The 14952-nt window shown below is 40.7% G+C and overlaps 1 protein-coding gene across 13 annotated transcripts in view; it reads left to right on the top strand.

The window, feature by feature from the left end:
* SH2B2 (SH2B adaptor protein 2) overlaps nt 1–14952 on the top strand; it is a 90521-nt gene that overhangs the window by 58811 nt on the left and 16758 nt on the right. For all 13 annotated transcript variants that reach the window (XM_070735198.1, XM_070735202.1, XM_070735199.1 and 10 more), the window contains one exon: nt 10812–10913. In XM_070735198.1, coding sequence (XP_070591299.1) covers nt 10812–10913 — 102 coding nt within the window. The remainder of the gene's footprint in view (nt 1–10811; nt 10914–14952) is intronic.

The raw sequence follows: 14952 nt of genomic DNA on the forward strand, positions 1-14952 counted from the left end.
CACAATAAAGCCCACCTAGTATTTGAAACAGCAGAGGCCACTTTTTCAGTGCTGTTTAATTTCAAACGGTCACTTAAATGAACTGTCGTAAGTCAAGGACTACCTGTAGTGCATCTGGATTTAGGAACTGGAGGAATTGCCTGCTCTGAATGAAGCTGCTTTAAAAGAAACAGGCTCTCGGTTTGGGGGTTGTTCAAGATCCGTCATTGTTATTGAACGCTCAGACCACCTGTGTTCAGGAACACTTACTTTCAAAGTGTGCTGCAGTGCCTTTTTATGGATATGTTTAGTTTGGCCATTCCTGCATTGCTAACCTTAAGATCAAATGATTTAATATACAGTGGTACCTCTACCTACAAATGCCTCTACTTACGAACTTTTCTAGATAAGAACTGGGTGTTCAAGATTTTTTTTGCCTCTTCTCAAGAACCATATTCCACTTACGAACCCGAGCCTCCAAAACTGTAACCTGAAAAGACAGGGAGAAGCCACCATGGGGCCTCTCTAGGAATCTCCTGGGAGGAAACAGGGCAGGAAAAGGCAGAGAGAAGCCTCCGTGGGGCCTCTCTAGGAATCTCTTGGGAGGAAACAGAGCCGGAAAAGATGGGGAGAAGCCTCCGTGGGGCCTCTCTAGGAATCTCCTGGGAGGAAACAGGGCCTCCCACCCTCCCTGTAGTTTCCCCAGTCGCACACATTATTTGCTTTTGCATTAATTCCTATGGAAAAAATTGCTTCTTCTTACAAACCTTTCTACTTAAGAACCTGGTCACAGAATGAATTAAGTTCGTAAGTAGAGGTACCACTGTACTGCCTTTTGGACTGCTCCAAAAGAATGTAACTGGTGCAGAAGGTTGTGGCTAAGTTGTTTTCTGGAGCAGGGGTCTCCAACCTTGGCAACTTTAAGACTTAAATTAAATTAAAATTAGGTAACAGATTTGAAAACATTATCAAAAATATATATACCACCCAAAAGGCCAGAGCAATAATAAATGGAGACACTACAAAACCAATTTTGATAGAAAAAGGAGTCCGCCAAGGCTGCCCAATGTCACCCTTATTATTTATACTGACACAGGAACTACTACTAAATAAAATAAGAAATAATAAAAATATACAAGGAATTAAAATTAAAAAAGAAGAATATAAATTACAGGCATATGCGGACGACATGGTGTTCTTTTTAGAAGAACCAACCAGCTCTGGCCCAGAGCTAATCAAAGAAATTGAAATTTTTGGGGAATTTGCAGGTCTAAAAATAAATAAACAGAAAACAATGTTAATGACAAAAAACATGAGTATACAACAAATTAGGAAATTAGAAGAAACTACTAAACTCCAAACTACAAAAAAAATGAAGTACTTAGGATTAATATTAACAAACAAAACAATTACACTTAAAAAAGACAATTATGACAAATTATTGCAAGATACCAAAAAAAATTTAGAGAAATGGAAAGACCTACAAATATCAATGTTAGGCAGAATATCTGTAATAAAAATGGATATTCTTCCCAAATTTTTATATCTTTTTCAGACAGCTCCGATTAACTTGGAACCAAATTTTTTTAAAGAAATCAATAAAATCATCTCCAAATTCATCTGGCAAAACAAAAGGCCAAGAATAAAATATATGTATCTCCAAGATAATAGAATTAGAGGAGGCCTGGGGCTCCCGGATCTAAAATTATACTACAAAGCGGCAAGCCTAATTTGGATAAAAGAGTGGATTAACTTAAAAAATAAGAGAATACTTGTATTAGAAGGTCATAACTTACAAACAGGCTGGCATGCGCATTTATGGAAAGATAAATTGCAAAAACAAACTATATTTGACGGGCACTTGATCCGTAAATCACTACTAAAAACCTGGTACGAAATTAAAAATAAACACTACGACAAAATTCCAAGATGGCTTTCCACTATGGAAGCCATCATCTACCCAAATTTGATCGACATAGCCAAAACCATCCAGTACAGAGACATATTACACCCAAACGGGGAACTCAAATCTAGACAAGAACTGGAAAGATTAAATCATAAAATGGATTGGTGGACATACGCCCAAATAGAATCCAGATTTAAAAAAGACAATCAAACACCCGGTATTCAAAAATCTATGAACCCATTAGATAAGATTCTGATAGGAAATGAAAATAAACAAATAAGCAGAATATACCAAATACTTTTAGAACAGGAAAGAATAAAAGATACGACCAAAACACCAATGATAGCGTGGGAAAAAAATCTGCAACACGCCATCCATATTGCCGACTGGGAAAGAACATGGACCACAATATCCAAAATAACCCTTTCGGCAGCATATAAGGAAAACTATTACAAATTATTCTACAGATGGTACCTCCCACCGGCGAGATTAGCAAAGATCCACCCAACATTATCAGACTTGTGTTGGAAGTGTAAAAAGGAAAGAGGTACGTTTTTCCATATGTGGTGGTCCTGCCCCATGATACAAAAAATTTGGACAATAACTCATACTTGGCTCACAGAGATTACGAAAGAGGAAATAGAACTCACACCGGAAGCTATGCTTTTAGGAGTTTGGAGAAAACATTATTCAAAACAAACAATGCTCCTCACAACACATATTAACACCGCCACGAGAATTGCGATAGCACAACTCTAGAAAAGTGATCAGATACCAACGGAAGATTTAATTACAGATAAGATATATGCATGTGTAGAGATGGACGAATTCACGAACTCAATTAAGGGAAATAAATTAATAGAATCAAAAAGAACATGGCAAAAATGGCACGAATGGGTTCAAAAGAGAACATAAAAGCAACATAATATGAAACAACAGTACAATTGAAACGACCTACAGTTACCGTGTATAATTAATGAACGTAATAGATTTTAGAATTTAAAAATATAAAATACAATGTATATAATGAAAGGAAACCGGTCAAAACTTACTGTCAGAATGTTAACTGAGAATATGTATAATCTGTAATTCAAAATAATATGTGATGGGAATGACATAAGAAAAATTAATAAAGAGATTTTAAAAAAAAATATTAAAAAAAAAAAGACTTGTGGACTTCAGCTCCTAGAGTTGAAGAATTCTGGGAGTTGAAGTCCACAAGTCTTAAAGCTGCCAAGGTTGGAGACCCCTGCTCTGGAGCATCTTACTCTACACACACTGGATTTGTGCTTAAAAAAACCCCTGCATTGGTTGCCAAAAAAGAATTTAATGATATGGGTTTAATATGCTTAAACAATTAGGAATCACATTCTTTTTTAAAAGGCTTGGATTGAATTGGCTTCAAAAAGGCTTCCAGGACCTTCCCAGAGTCCCCTGATGCCAGAACTACAAATGGCTATTTAGTGAAATGTAGAGAGGTCTGTTTTGTGGTAGATCTCAGCCTGGGCAAATAGCTTTTGTTCTGTGGTATACCAAACTTCAACATTGACTTCATTAAAGTGTAGTTTAAAAACCTGCTTTTTTAGGTTAGCCTTTCCCAGCTTCCTGCCAAAACTTGCATGAAAATAGAGTATCTTTCTTTGCCTTCACATTCTCAATGTTTTTATATGATGTTTCTGTGATTACTGTGAATTACAGTAATACCTCATGATACGAACTTAATTGGTGCAAGGAGGAGGTTCGTAAGACGAAAAGTTCGTAAGACGAAACATTGTTTCCCATAGGAAACAATATAAAGTCAATTAATCCGTGCAACCAAAAAAAAACCCGCAAAAAAACGGCTTTCCGGCTGTTTTAAAAGGTGACAGCCGGCCTGGGGGGCTTCCCAGCACCCCCCCGAACCCGGGTTCGGGGTTCGGGGGGGTGCTGGCAAGCCCCCCAGGCCGGCTGCGACCTTTTAAAACACCCGCGCCGCTTCGCGGCTGTCTCCTGAAGCCGAACGCGGAAGTTCGGCTTTGCCGTTCGGCTTCAGGAGACAGCTGCGAAGTGGCGCGGCTCTTTTAAAAGGTCGCAGCCGGCCTGGGGGGCTTGCCAGCACCCCCCCGAACCCGGGTTTGGGGTTCGGGGGGGTCTGGCAAGCCCCCCAGGCCAGCTGCGACCTTTTAAAACACCCGCGCCGCTTCCCATCTGTCTCCTGAAGCCGAACGGCAAAGCCGAACTTCCGTGTTCGGCTTCAGGAGACAGATGGGAAGCGGCGCGGGTGTTTTAAAAGGTCGCAGCCGGCCTGGGGGGCTTGCCAGCACTTTGGGACTGGGCGGCACAGAAATAAATAAATAAACAAACAAACAAACAAATAAAAAACCCACCCTGTTTTGCCTCAGAGAATTTCAAAATAAAATACTGTACTGTGTGTCTATAACAGTGAGCTCATAATAGGGCAACTCTATCAATATCAAAATGCCACTTAAATAGTTGAGCTAGTTTCAAACTAGATACCTAGGTATGCCCATGTTTCACCATCACTCCGCAGTCTGCATTGGCTGCCGATCAATTTCCGGTCACAATTCAAAGTGTTGGTTATGACCTTTAAAGCCCTTCATGGCACTGGACCAGAATATCTCCGAGACCGCCTCCTGCCGCAAGAATCCCAGCGACCGATTAGGTCCCACAGAGTGGGCCTTCTCCGGGTCCCGTCAACTAAACAATGTCGGTTGGCGGGCCCCAGGGGAAGAGCCTTCTCTGTGGCGGCACCGGCTCTCTGGAACTAACTCCCCCCAGAGATTAGAACTGCCCCTACTCTTCCTGCCTTCCGTAAACTCCTTAAAACCCACCTTTGCCATCAGGCATGGGGGAATTGAAACACCTCCCCCGGGCATGTTCAATTTATACATGGTTTGCTTGCGTGTGTGTCTGTTAGTATATGGGGTTCTTTTAAATCTTTAAATATTTTAAAGTTATTTGGATTATTTATGATTTGTTCTATCTTGTTGTGAGCCTCCCCGAGTCTTCGGAGAGGGGCGGCATACAAATCTAAATAATAAATAAATAAATAAATAAATTTTGATTTTCTTTCTCTCTTCCTTACTCCCATTCTTTTTCTTTCTCTTTTCCTTCCTCTCTTTTTTCTATCTGTTTCTCTCTCTTCCTCTCTCTCTCCTTTCCTCTCACTCTTTCCCTCTCGGCTTCTGGGCAGGTTTGGAAAACTCTGATTTTTAAGTGAGCGATTGCTCACTGCTCAGCTTAGAGGGAACTATGCTCATAATAGTTGTATACCATGGACCTTAAGTGGAAGGATTGGGAATATCTAGAGTTTTGGGAAGCTACAAAAGTTTTCCTGCAAATAAAGCACGTCTCAGGTCACATTGGTGCTTCTTGCTTAGAAACAAATGGACAAGTGTGAAACACAGAATGTTTGCATGCAAGCTGTTTCCAGGGTCAAGGCCCTTGGAAGATCAAGGAAGGCTCATATTGCCAGTTGGGTTTAGAATGAATGTTGAGTTACATAAGTGTTATAAGGGCAGCTGTCAAAGGGAGACAATAAATGTTGACCTGGTAGCATGACTCGATCAAAAGAATTTCCTGTTTCCTAGAGTTGTTTCTGTTCCTTTTCTGTCTTCTACTTGTCAACTGTGGGTGTGTAGAGGAAGAACCAACCTTACAACTGGAGGGTTTTGATGCCACTGAGCTGTGAAGTGTGCTTCCTTTTTGGATTTGCAAGACTCTTGTTAGGCCAGCTGTCCGAGCAGCTGAGTGTAAAACATACCGTTGGCCGTAAGCGGTTTGAGAGTTGCAGCCTTGAGAAGAGTGGGTAGAAATACTGTGCTCCACAATCTTACAGGAGCGCCTTCTTCATGCTCTGGTGATCTCTGAAAATTGAGCCAAGGGGAATTTGCTAGTGTGAGCATACTGGACAAGAGTGCATGGAAAATCCCATTCAGGTGAACTCCTTTTATGCCACCAAGCAAGCGAGAGATCTTGTTTCCATTCCTCCCCTTCTGCGTCTTTCCTTACTCACCAAGAAAGGCCAAGTTGTAGCTAGAAAGAGCAATTTCTTCAGACAGATTTAGGATAATTTTTAATTTGGCCTAAAAAATAAGTCTGTATAAATACGCATTCTCATAGACAGTAGAGAATTACAGTGTTCCCTCGATTTTTGCGGGTTCGAACTTTGCGGAACGTCTATACCACGGTTTTTCAAAAATATTAATTAAAAAATACTTCGCGGTTTCCCCCCCTATACCACGGTTTTTCCCACCCGATGACATCATATGTCATTGCCAAACTTTCGTCTGCCATTAAAAAACATTTTTTTAAAATAAACTTTAATAAATAAACATGGGGAATAATAATCTAAATGGTTGCTAAGGGAATGGGAAATTGTAATTTAGGGGTTTAAAGTGTTAAGGGAAGGCGTGGGATACTGTTCATAGCCAAAAATAGTGTATTTACTTCCGCATCTCTACTTTGCGGAACTTCAACTTTCACGGGCAGTCTCGGAACGCATCCCCCGCGAAAATCGAGGGAACACTGTATAGAGTAAACATGAATAAAGTCGCTGATCAGCGTGGAAATAATTTAAAACCAGCAGGTTTTAAAACCAGCAGGACAAGGGGAAGAAATTGCTTTGAAAATCAATAAAGTAGAATATTTGTAACTCCACTCTGAGCCTGGTGGACCTGATAGCACTGATGATGTTACCTAGCTTGGGCATTGAAATGTCTGCAAGAAAACGATAAAGCTCAAGGTGCTTTGAAAATGTGTGGGTGAATATATGTCTCAGTGATCCCAGAAAGATTAGGAGGTCAATGCCATTTTTATTTTCTTCCAGGAAAGAATTTATTTTCTCCCAGGAAAAAATCCCAAAGCTGGGTAGATGACCCTACATCAGTGATGGCAAACCTTTTTTTCCTGGGGTGCCAAAAGAGCATGCGTGCACACTCGCACATGCACGAGTGCTCACACCGATAATTCAATCCCTGGGGAGGGCGAAAACAGCTTCCCCCATCCCCAGAGGCCCTTTCGAGGCTGGAAACAACCTGTTTCCAAACTTCTGATGGGTCCAGTAGGCTCATGTTTTGCCCTCTCCAAACTCCAAAGGCTTCTTTGGAGCCAGGGGAGAGTAAAAAGGCCATTCTCTATTTCCCCGAAGGATCTCTGGTAGCCAAAAATGCCCTCCTGGAGCCTCTATGGGAGCCAAAAATCAGCTGGCAGGCGCACACATGCATGTTGGAGGTGAGCTAGGGCAACGGCTCATGTGCCAGTGGATATGGCTCCAGGTGCCACCTGTGGCACCGTGCCATAGGTTCGCCATCACTGCCCTACGTCGTTGTCCCCTGCCAAAAGAAACCTACTATAAGTCAAGTACCTCTTTGAAGTGCATTGAATTATCTGGTGCCAATTTTACTTGATAATTAGTAGACCAGATTCTTGTATATAGGTAGCATGGAATAAACTTGTGGTGTTTTTGAGTTCTATCCTGGCTTCCGATTTCTTGCACCTGACAAGCACCATCGTTGAGGAGTTATTCCATCAAAAATTCTTCTCTTAAGAAGCAACTGCACAGCATCTTTTCTTCTGATGCACTATCCATGTCCTTGCCAACCCATCTCCACATTATACTGTTCAAAGCGCACAATTTCCTCCCACTTGGAAGTCAGTACAGTAGGTGCACTAAGTTTCCATTAGACTTAATTCACTGAAAATCCGCTGCGTAGCAAGCCAATGGGGCTCCGTTCGGCTTGCATGATTTTTTGTGATTTCTGTGGTCTTTGGGCAATGTTAGCTCTTGAAGAGGGCACCAGTGGAGAGGGGAGACTATGTAGCTCCAAGGGAGAAAGACAGTCTCCTGGAAGAACAAGAAGATGCCTCTGATCAGACACAAAAGAAATCGGCCTGCTAATGGCCGATCCAAAGGCGTGAGAGTTGGCTCGCTAATGAAACATAGAAACATAGAAGACTGATGGCAGAACAAGACCTCATGGTCCATCTAGTCTGCCCTTATACTATTTCCTGTATTTTATCTTAGGATGGATATATGTTTATCCCAGGCATGTTTAAATTCAGTTACTGTGGATTTACCAACCACGTCTGCTGGAGGAAGAAAAAAGTGAGAAAGCGGTAAGGTGTATTGGTAGAAAAAAAAATCCAAAAAGTGGAGGATCATCTCTGTCGATGGGGGAAGAGTGAGAAAGGCAAGTGAAAGAATGAGATTTCGAAAGGATTGAAAAGCAGCAAATACATAGTGGGAGAGGAGAAAGTAAAGTAAACTTTTAAGATTGAAGAAGAAGGTGGTGAGAGAAGGAACTGAGGAAGTGTTTTGGCGACGAAAGGGGGAGAAGGAAGAAGAAGAGAAAGAGTGGAGAATTTGGAGAAAAATAGCAGAAGGACTTGAGAAATTAGGACCGAGAAAGGAAGAGATTGAGAGAAGAGATTGGTTGGCATTTTGGGAAGGGAAAAACATATGTGGAAATCTCGAAGAAAATAGAAGTAGAGGAAGAAACTTGATCTGTGGGTGTGATGGTTGGATACTGAATTTAAAGATTTTTATTAGTAGAAAGACAAATTGTAGAACGGATTAAACAGAGGAGGAATATTTGACAAATACTGTACTCTTAGATTAAAAAAAAGAGAGATAATTTCCTTCCCCAATTGTATAGCAAAAGGGAAAACAGATCTAAGTGGGAAAACTTTTAAGAATTTAAATATTAATGGTTTAAATTCACCCATTGAGAGAAAGCGTGTATTGTTGGATCTTCAGAGACAGGAGATGGACATAGTCTGTCTACAGGAAGTGCATAAAAAAGAAAAAAATGTTAATTTACTAAAGTACCCAAAATTAGGGAAATTATATTTTGCACTTGCTTGCACTCATGATAGGTTTTCCTTTACATTTCAAGGAGTTTCCCTGCAAAGAAAGAGAAGCGGTGAAGCTTCCAGATGCTGGAAAGATGCGTGTCTTGCAGCCCACCCTTCTCCATCCCTTGTCTCACTTGCCACCCCCCAAATTGTGCCCAAATATCTTACCAGCATCTGGCAACTTCACCCCTTCTCTTTATCAGCAAATCTTTTCAGGAAAACTCATTGAAATGTAAAGGAAAACTTATGATGCATGTACGTAGTTGGGGAAGGGGTCTTATTTTGGGGGCAGGGCTTATTTCAAGGCATGTCCTGAAAAGCCCTACCGGGCTTATTATCAGGACAAGTTTTATTTTCAGGGAAATACGGTGAAACAAAAATTAGAATTAAAACTGGACTTGGGGATTATAAAAGGAAAGATAAACACAAATAATCAATATATCAGCCAATGCAATGGCTTGCAGCCAATGCAATGGCTTACATTTGCTGCCGATCAGTTTCCGGTCACAATTCTAAGTGTTGGTCATGACCTTTAAAGCCCTACATGGCATTGGACCAGATTACCTCCGGAACCGCCTGCTACCGCACGAATCCTAGCGACCGATAAGGTCCCACAGAATTGGCCTTCTCTGGGTCCCATCAACTAAACAATGTCGTTTGGCGAGCCCCAGGGGAAGAGCCTTCTCTGTGGCAGCCCCGCCCCTCTGGAACCAACTCCCCCCGGAGATTAGAATTGCCCCCACCCTCCCTGTCTTTTGTAAACTACTCAAGACTCATTTATACCGCCAGGCATGGGGGAGTTGAGATATTCCTTCCCCCTAGGCCATTACAAGTTATGCATGGTATGTTTGTGTGTATGTTTGGTTTTATATTATTGTTATATTGTTGGATTGTCACATTTTGTTTTTATCATTGTTGTTAGCTGCCCCGAGTCTACAGAGAGGGGTGGCATACAAATCCAATAAATTATTATTAATTATTATTATTATTATTATATCATGCTCCATAGAAAAAATTTAACGTTTTAGAAGTGTTAGTATATTTCAGAGTTTCATATTCTTACAATACGCTTGTACCAGTTCTGCCTTAGTAGATTTATGGAATGTCTAATTCAAGTTTAAAAGCACAAAAGGGTGGAAATTACTGAACTAGAATAATGTTTAGTGAATGTTGTCGCCTTGTCCTTAGGCCTTCACCTCTGCCCTACTTAACTGATACACTGATTTGACTTAACTGGCAATTTCCAGCATTAAGAAACATAATTGTTTTGGGCATGAGAACAGAAAAACAATTAAGTGAGCAATCATAACTGTTATAAACAATTATTAAATGGTTACAAGTTACTTCTAGGATACTGAACAATATGGCAATACTGCTTCCTTTTAGACTGGATAAATATTTTGCGTTTATTTTAAACCCTTTGGTAAGGATCCCATTAAGAAAATCTCCCTATTTGCCAGAATAAAAGAATTGTTTGTGTCTTCTGAGGCTCTTTGGCTCCAATCTCTTCAACCTTTTGTGCCTTGGACTTGCAGTCTACCTTTCTTTTGTTTTAAAAAAGCATATTATTCAAAGAGGTTGACATGGAATTCATTTGTGCGTATACTCTACCGGGAAGTTACCATCTGAGCCAGTCAGATTCACTTTATTTATAAAAGCCTTTTTTTGTTTTACCACCCCTTTTACTTTAGCTTTCTCTGATTCTTTCTTCGCTCGCCCTGCTTTAATTATTATTTTTAAAACAGAAATGGGAAGTAATTGCATTCTGTTTATCCACATCAAAATTCTTTTTTATTTTTGTAAGAAGGAGAAATTGATGCTAATGCCAAAATACAACACTGTGCAGAGATATGAAAATTAAATGTATTAACTTCTATTTCCCACTGGATACCATGTTTTTAATTAAACATATTTGGAATTACTGGAAGGCTCACGGGAATTGATATGTTTGAATAATGGTAGAGGCTAGCATAACATTTGCATTCTTTTTAACCACTTTGGTATGCTTCAGAGCAAAACGTTAGTTTTTGTCATTAAATTTAAATTCTTTTAAATCTTTTTGGCCTTTTAGGCTTCCAAAGCAAAGGTCAGCATCCCTCTCTCAGCTATTATTGAAGTGCGCACAACTATGCCATTGGAGATGCCAGACAAGGATAACACCTTTGTGCTGAAGGTAAGGCAGCATGGCCTGAAAAACATCCTGGATGTGTGTACCCCATGTGTTCTATATCAGGGGTCCCCAACTATTGAGCCATGGCCCACTTCAGGCTATGAAAGTGTGGGCAAGCATGATGTGCACGCAGTTATAGTTTATAGTTATAGTTTATTAGATTTGTATGCCGCCCCTCTCCGAAGACTCAGGGCGGCTCACAGCAAAACAGTAATACAGTATTCCCTCGATTTTCGCGGGTTCAAACTTCGTGAATACCCTATACCACGGTTTTTCAAAAAATATTAATTAAAAAATACTTTGCGGGTTTTTTTCTATACCACAGTTTTTCCTGCCCGATGATGTCAGACGTCATCACCAAACTAATAATTTTTGCAAATAAATAACAAAAAAAATTTATTGTTAATAAATAATTATGTTTATAAATATCAGGATCACTAAGTGCCTTATTCAATGGTGAGTACCAGTAATAATGGTGAGTAAATGGTTGTTAAGGGAATGCGAAATAGTAATTTAGGGTTTAAAGTGTTAAGGGATGGCTTGGAATACTGTCCATAGCCAAAAATGGTGTATTTACTTCTGCATCTCTACTTTGCGGAAATTCGACTTTCGCGGGTGGTCTCGGAACGCATCCCCTGCAAAAATCGAGGGAACACTATAAATATATTACAAATCTAATAATAATAAAAAATTAAATCCATTTAAAAGGCATTAATAACATAATAAAACCCCTAACTATGCAGCCATACACATTCAACCTAGTCATAATAAAAAAGGGGAAAGATCGTAATTATCCCCACGCCTGGTGACAAAGGTGAGTCTTCAGCATTTTATGGAAGGCGAGGGGGGTGGGGGCTATTTGAATCTCTGGAGGGAGTTGATTCCAGAGGGCCGGGGCCGCCACAGAGAAGGCTCTTTCCTTGGGTCCCGCCAGCCGACATTGTTTGGTCAACGGGACCTGGAGAAGGCGAACTCTGTGGGACCTAATCGGCCGCTGGGATTCGTGCAGCAGGAGGCGGTCTCGGAGATATTCTGGTCCGATGCCATGTAGGGCTTTATAGGTCATAACCAACACTTTGAATTGTGACCGGAAACTGATCGGCAGCCAGTGCAGGCCGCGGAGTGTTGGTGAAACATGGGCAGATCTTGGAAGCCCCACGATAGCTCTCGCGGCCGCTTGCATGTGTGCCCAATGCTCTTGCAAATCAAGCTGTGTATACTCGCGCACACAGAACCATCCCCTCTCCTCTACTTTCCCTGACATCTGCAAAGCTAGAGAGTTTGGAGACCACTGTTTTAAATGACACATTCTACAAACTAATACTAAGAGCATCTTGCAGATCCTGGTTGACTTTGGGTGTAGTGGGATTAAAATATACTTCTCTTTGGGCCCCTCCCCAAAGGAAAAAATGCCTATGCTTCTCAGACACAGGATTAGAAGCCACTCTGAGGTTTCTGGATTGTCTTTATCAGTTGTATTGTCTTTACTTTTTAGCACTTGCACAGAATTACTGAATATATCGGTTTCCATAAGCTTCTATTTGGAAAAACTATAGATGGGCCCCAGGGGCGGATTCCACTTACAGCCGCAACCAGTGCACTTCCCACGAAGCTCTGTAATCCCGGCGCCCGCCCGCATGTGTCTGAGCAAGATTTTACTTTTGTGCATGCACAGGAAGCAAAATTTCATAAGGGAACGCATGCGCAAGCAATTCCGCACATGCGCAGAAGCAAAAAATCGCCAAAATCTCGCTCTCAGGCACACAGCTCCATTTTCCCTACCAGAACTACAGCATGGCCCATGCCGGTAGGAACCCAATACTGTTGGCCCCCAAATACAATGTATTCTGATGATTTTTCCTTCTTTCTGGACACTTTAAAAAAAAAATTTAGCCTATTTTCTGCTATTTCTACTTAAAGGAACTTGTAGCATCTTATCTTTGCAAAATTTTCAAGGCCCTTTGGGAACGGGGAATACTATTAGTTGCATATGAGAACAAAAGGAAATTTACACCTAATACTAGAGGGAAGGAGGGAAAGAGAGAGAGAGAAAGAAAACAAGATGGATGGATTCAGGCTGTGGGCTTAGTAAAGAAGAACATCTACGTCTAGATCACAATACTACTAAATTTTCAAAACAGGAAGCGCAGAGCATTTGCCCAGCTCCCACCCTTCTAGTTTATGTATTTTAATGAGCTTTCCTTTCCCCTTTTCATTAAAATTGCAGCATTGCCTTATAAGCCCCGAACTAACAGGACTGAAAGGATGCCCTGTGGCCTTGGCTGTTGCCATAGCAACTGGCCTAGCTGCTGCCTGAGCAGTTTTCTGACAAATCAACAAACTTCCATCCAAGCTCCAGTTCCCAATTCAGGGAGAATAAAAGGGGCTTTTGTGAGGAGCAGGATCCTTGATGTTTGCTTTGTCTTTAGAAATCTCTGGGCGCTGGATTTAATTTTGTTTTCTGTTTGGGAGCTTCTGAAAAAAACATGTTATGCTGTCTGTCTGAATTACCTGGCGTTCATAGAATAAAAAGCAGAACCTTCCCCAAGCTAGACTTCCAAAATACGTTGGAATTATATTTTCCATAATTCCAAGTCCACGTTCCTTGCTGGTCAGGAATTTGGGGGACTCTAGTTCCAACATATTTAGAGTGTACTAGGTTGGGAAAAACTAGCAGAAGATGAAATTATGATTATATTTTTATTTCATCTTTCACATCTATCCATCCTAATTCATACCAGCCTATCTTTCGTGTCTGAAAAGTTAGTCTTTCCTCCTCTGCTCCTTTTATCAATCGATTTGAGTCTGCTAAAATTCAAAGTAAAACATAACATAGTTTAAATAATGATTTGTGTTATTGTCATAAAATAGATGAGCAGATGCCAAACTGGGCAGGCAGGAAAAGAGGCATTGATTTCACTGCACATCTAGTTCCTGAGCTGGTGATTTATTTGTTTTTAATTCTGCAGAGTTGTAAAGGACAAACAGTATCACTTAATTTAGCCCTCAGGAGTAATTAACATTGACACAGATCCAAGCAAACAGTTCTTCTGGAGCTGATCCATTAATTAACTTGAGGGCTTCATTGCTACTGAATATTTTTCATATGTTTTGCTTTGTGCACATTTACAGCATATTTATAAAATAGAAAGCAGTGGATCAATCTAAAAGAAGGAAGCTGAATGGACATGAGTCTTCGCAGAGGGGTGGCATACAAATCTAATTAATTATTATTAATTATTATGTCAGTACAACACAGCAAACGAGATCACTATGCTGGATTTCGTATTTCATCACCAGTCGGGCGCTTCCCAAGCACCTAGGACTGCGTGATGTAGCAGCGAATTATGTTTGCCGATCCCAGTAAAGCGGCCTTTTGCAATTGACAGATGGAGATTTTGTCAATTCCGATGGTTTTCAAATGTCCGCTGAGATCCTTTGGTACTGCGCCCAGCGTGCCAAGTACCACTGGGACCACTTTCACTGGCTTATGCCAGAGTCGTTGCAGCTCAATTTTTAGATCTTCGTATTTCACTAATTTCTCTAGCTGCTTCTCCTCAATTCTGCTATCTCCTGGGATTGCGATGTCGATGATCCAACTTTCTTTTTCTCCACGATCGCAATGTCTGGTGTGTTATGCTTCAGAATTCGATCAGTAGTTTTGCTTGCCCAAGTCCCACAGTAGTTTTGCTTGTTTTATTATTATTATTATTATTATTATTATTATTATTATTATTATTATTTCCTAGTTTCTCTTAGCTTTGGCCATCATATCTAGCTGTAAAAATCTGAATGACCATTGCAAGAAATATCTAAAACTCTAACCCATTCTTGCCATCTGGTGATTGTATTTTTGCAGCCTGTATGAAGTAACCAGGGGTGAGCTACTTCCCAGGCTGGGGGTGAGTGGCACAGTGGGGTAGCAAAAATGGAGCTCCACCCCAGAACACCCAATTTGCACTGAAAGATGTTGAAAGAAAATGCATAAGCCACACCCTCAGTGTGGTAGTAAAAATTTAGGTAGCCCTTCACTGGAAGTAAC

Source organism: Erythrolamprus reginae, chromosome 1 (assembly GCF_031021105.1).
Source record: "Erythrolamprus reginae isolate rEryReg1 chromosome 1, rEryReg1.hap1, whole genome shotgun sequence".
Taxonomy (NCBI): Eukaryota; Metazoa; Chordata; class Lepidosauria; order Squamata; family Dipsadidae; genus Erythrolamprus; species Erythrolamprus reginae.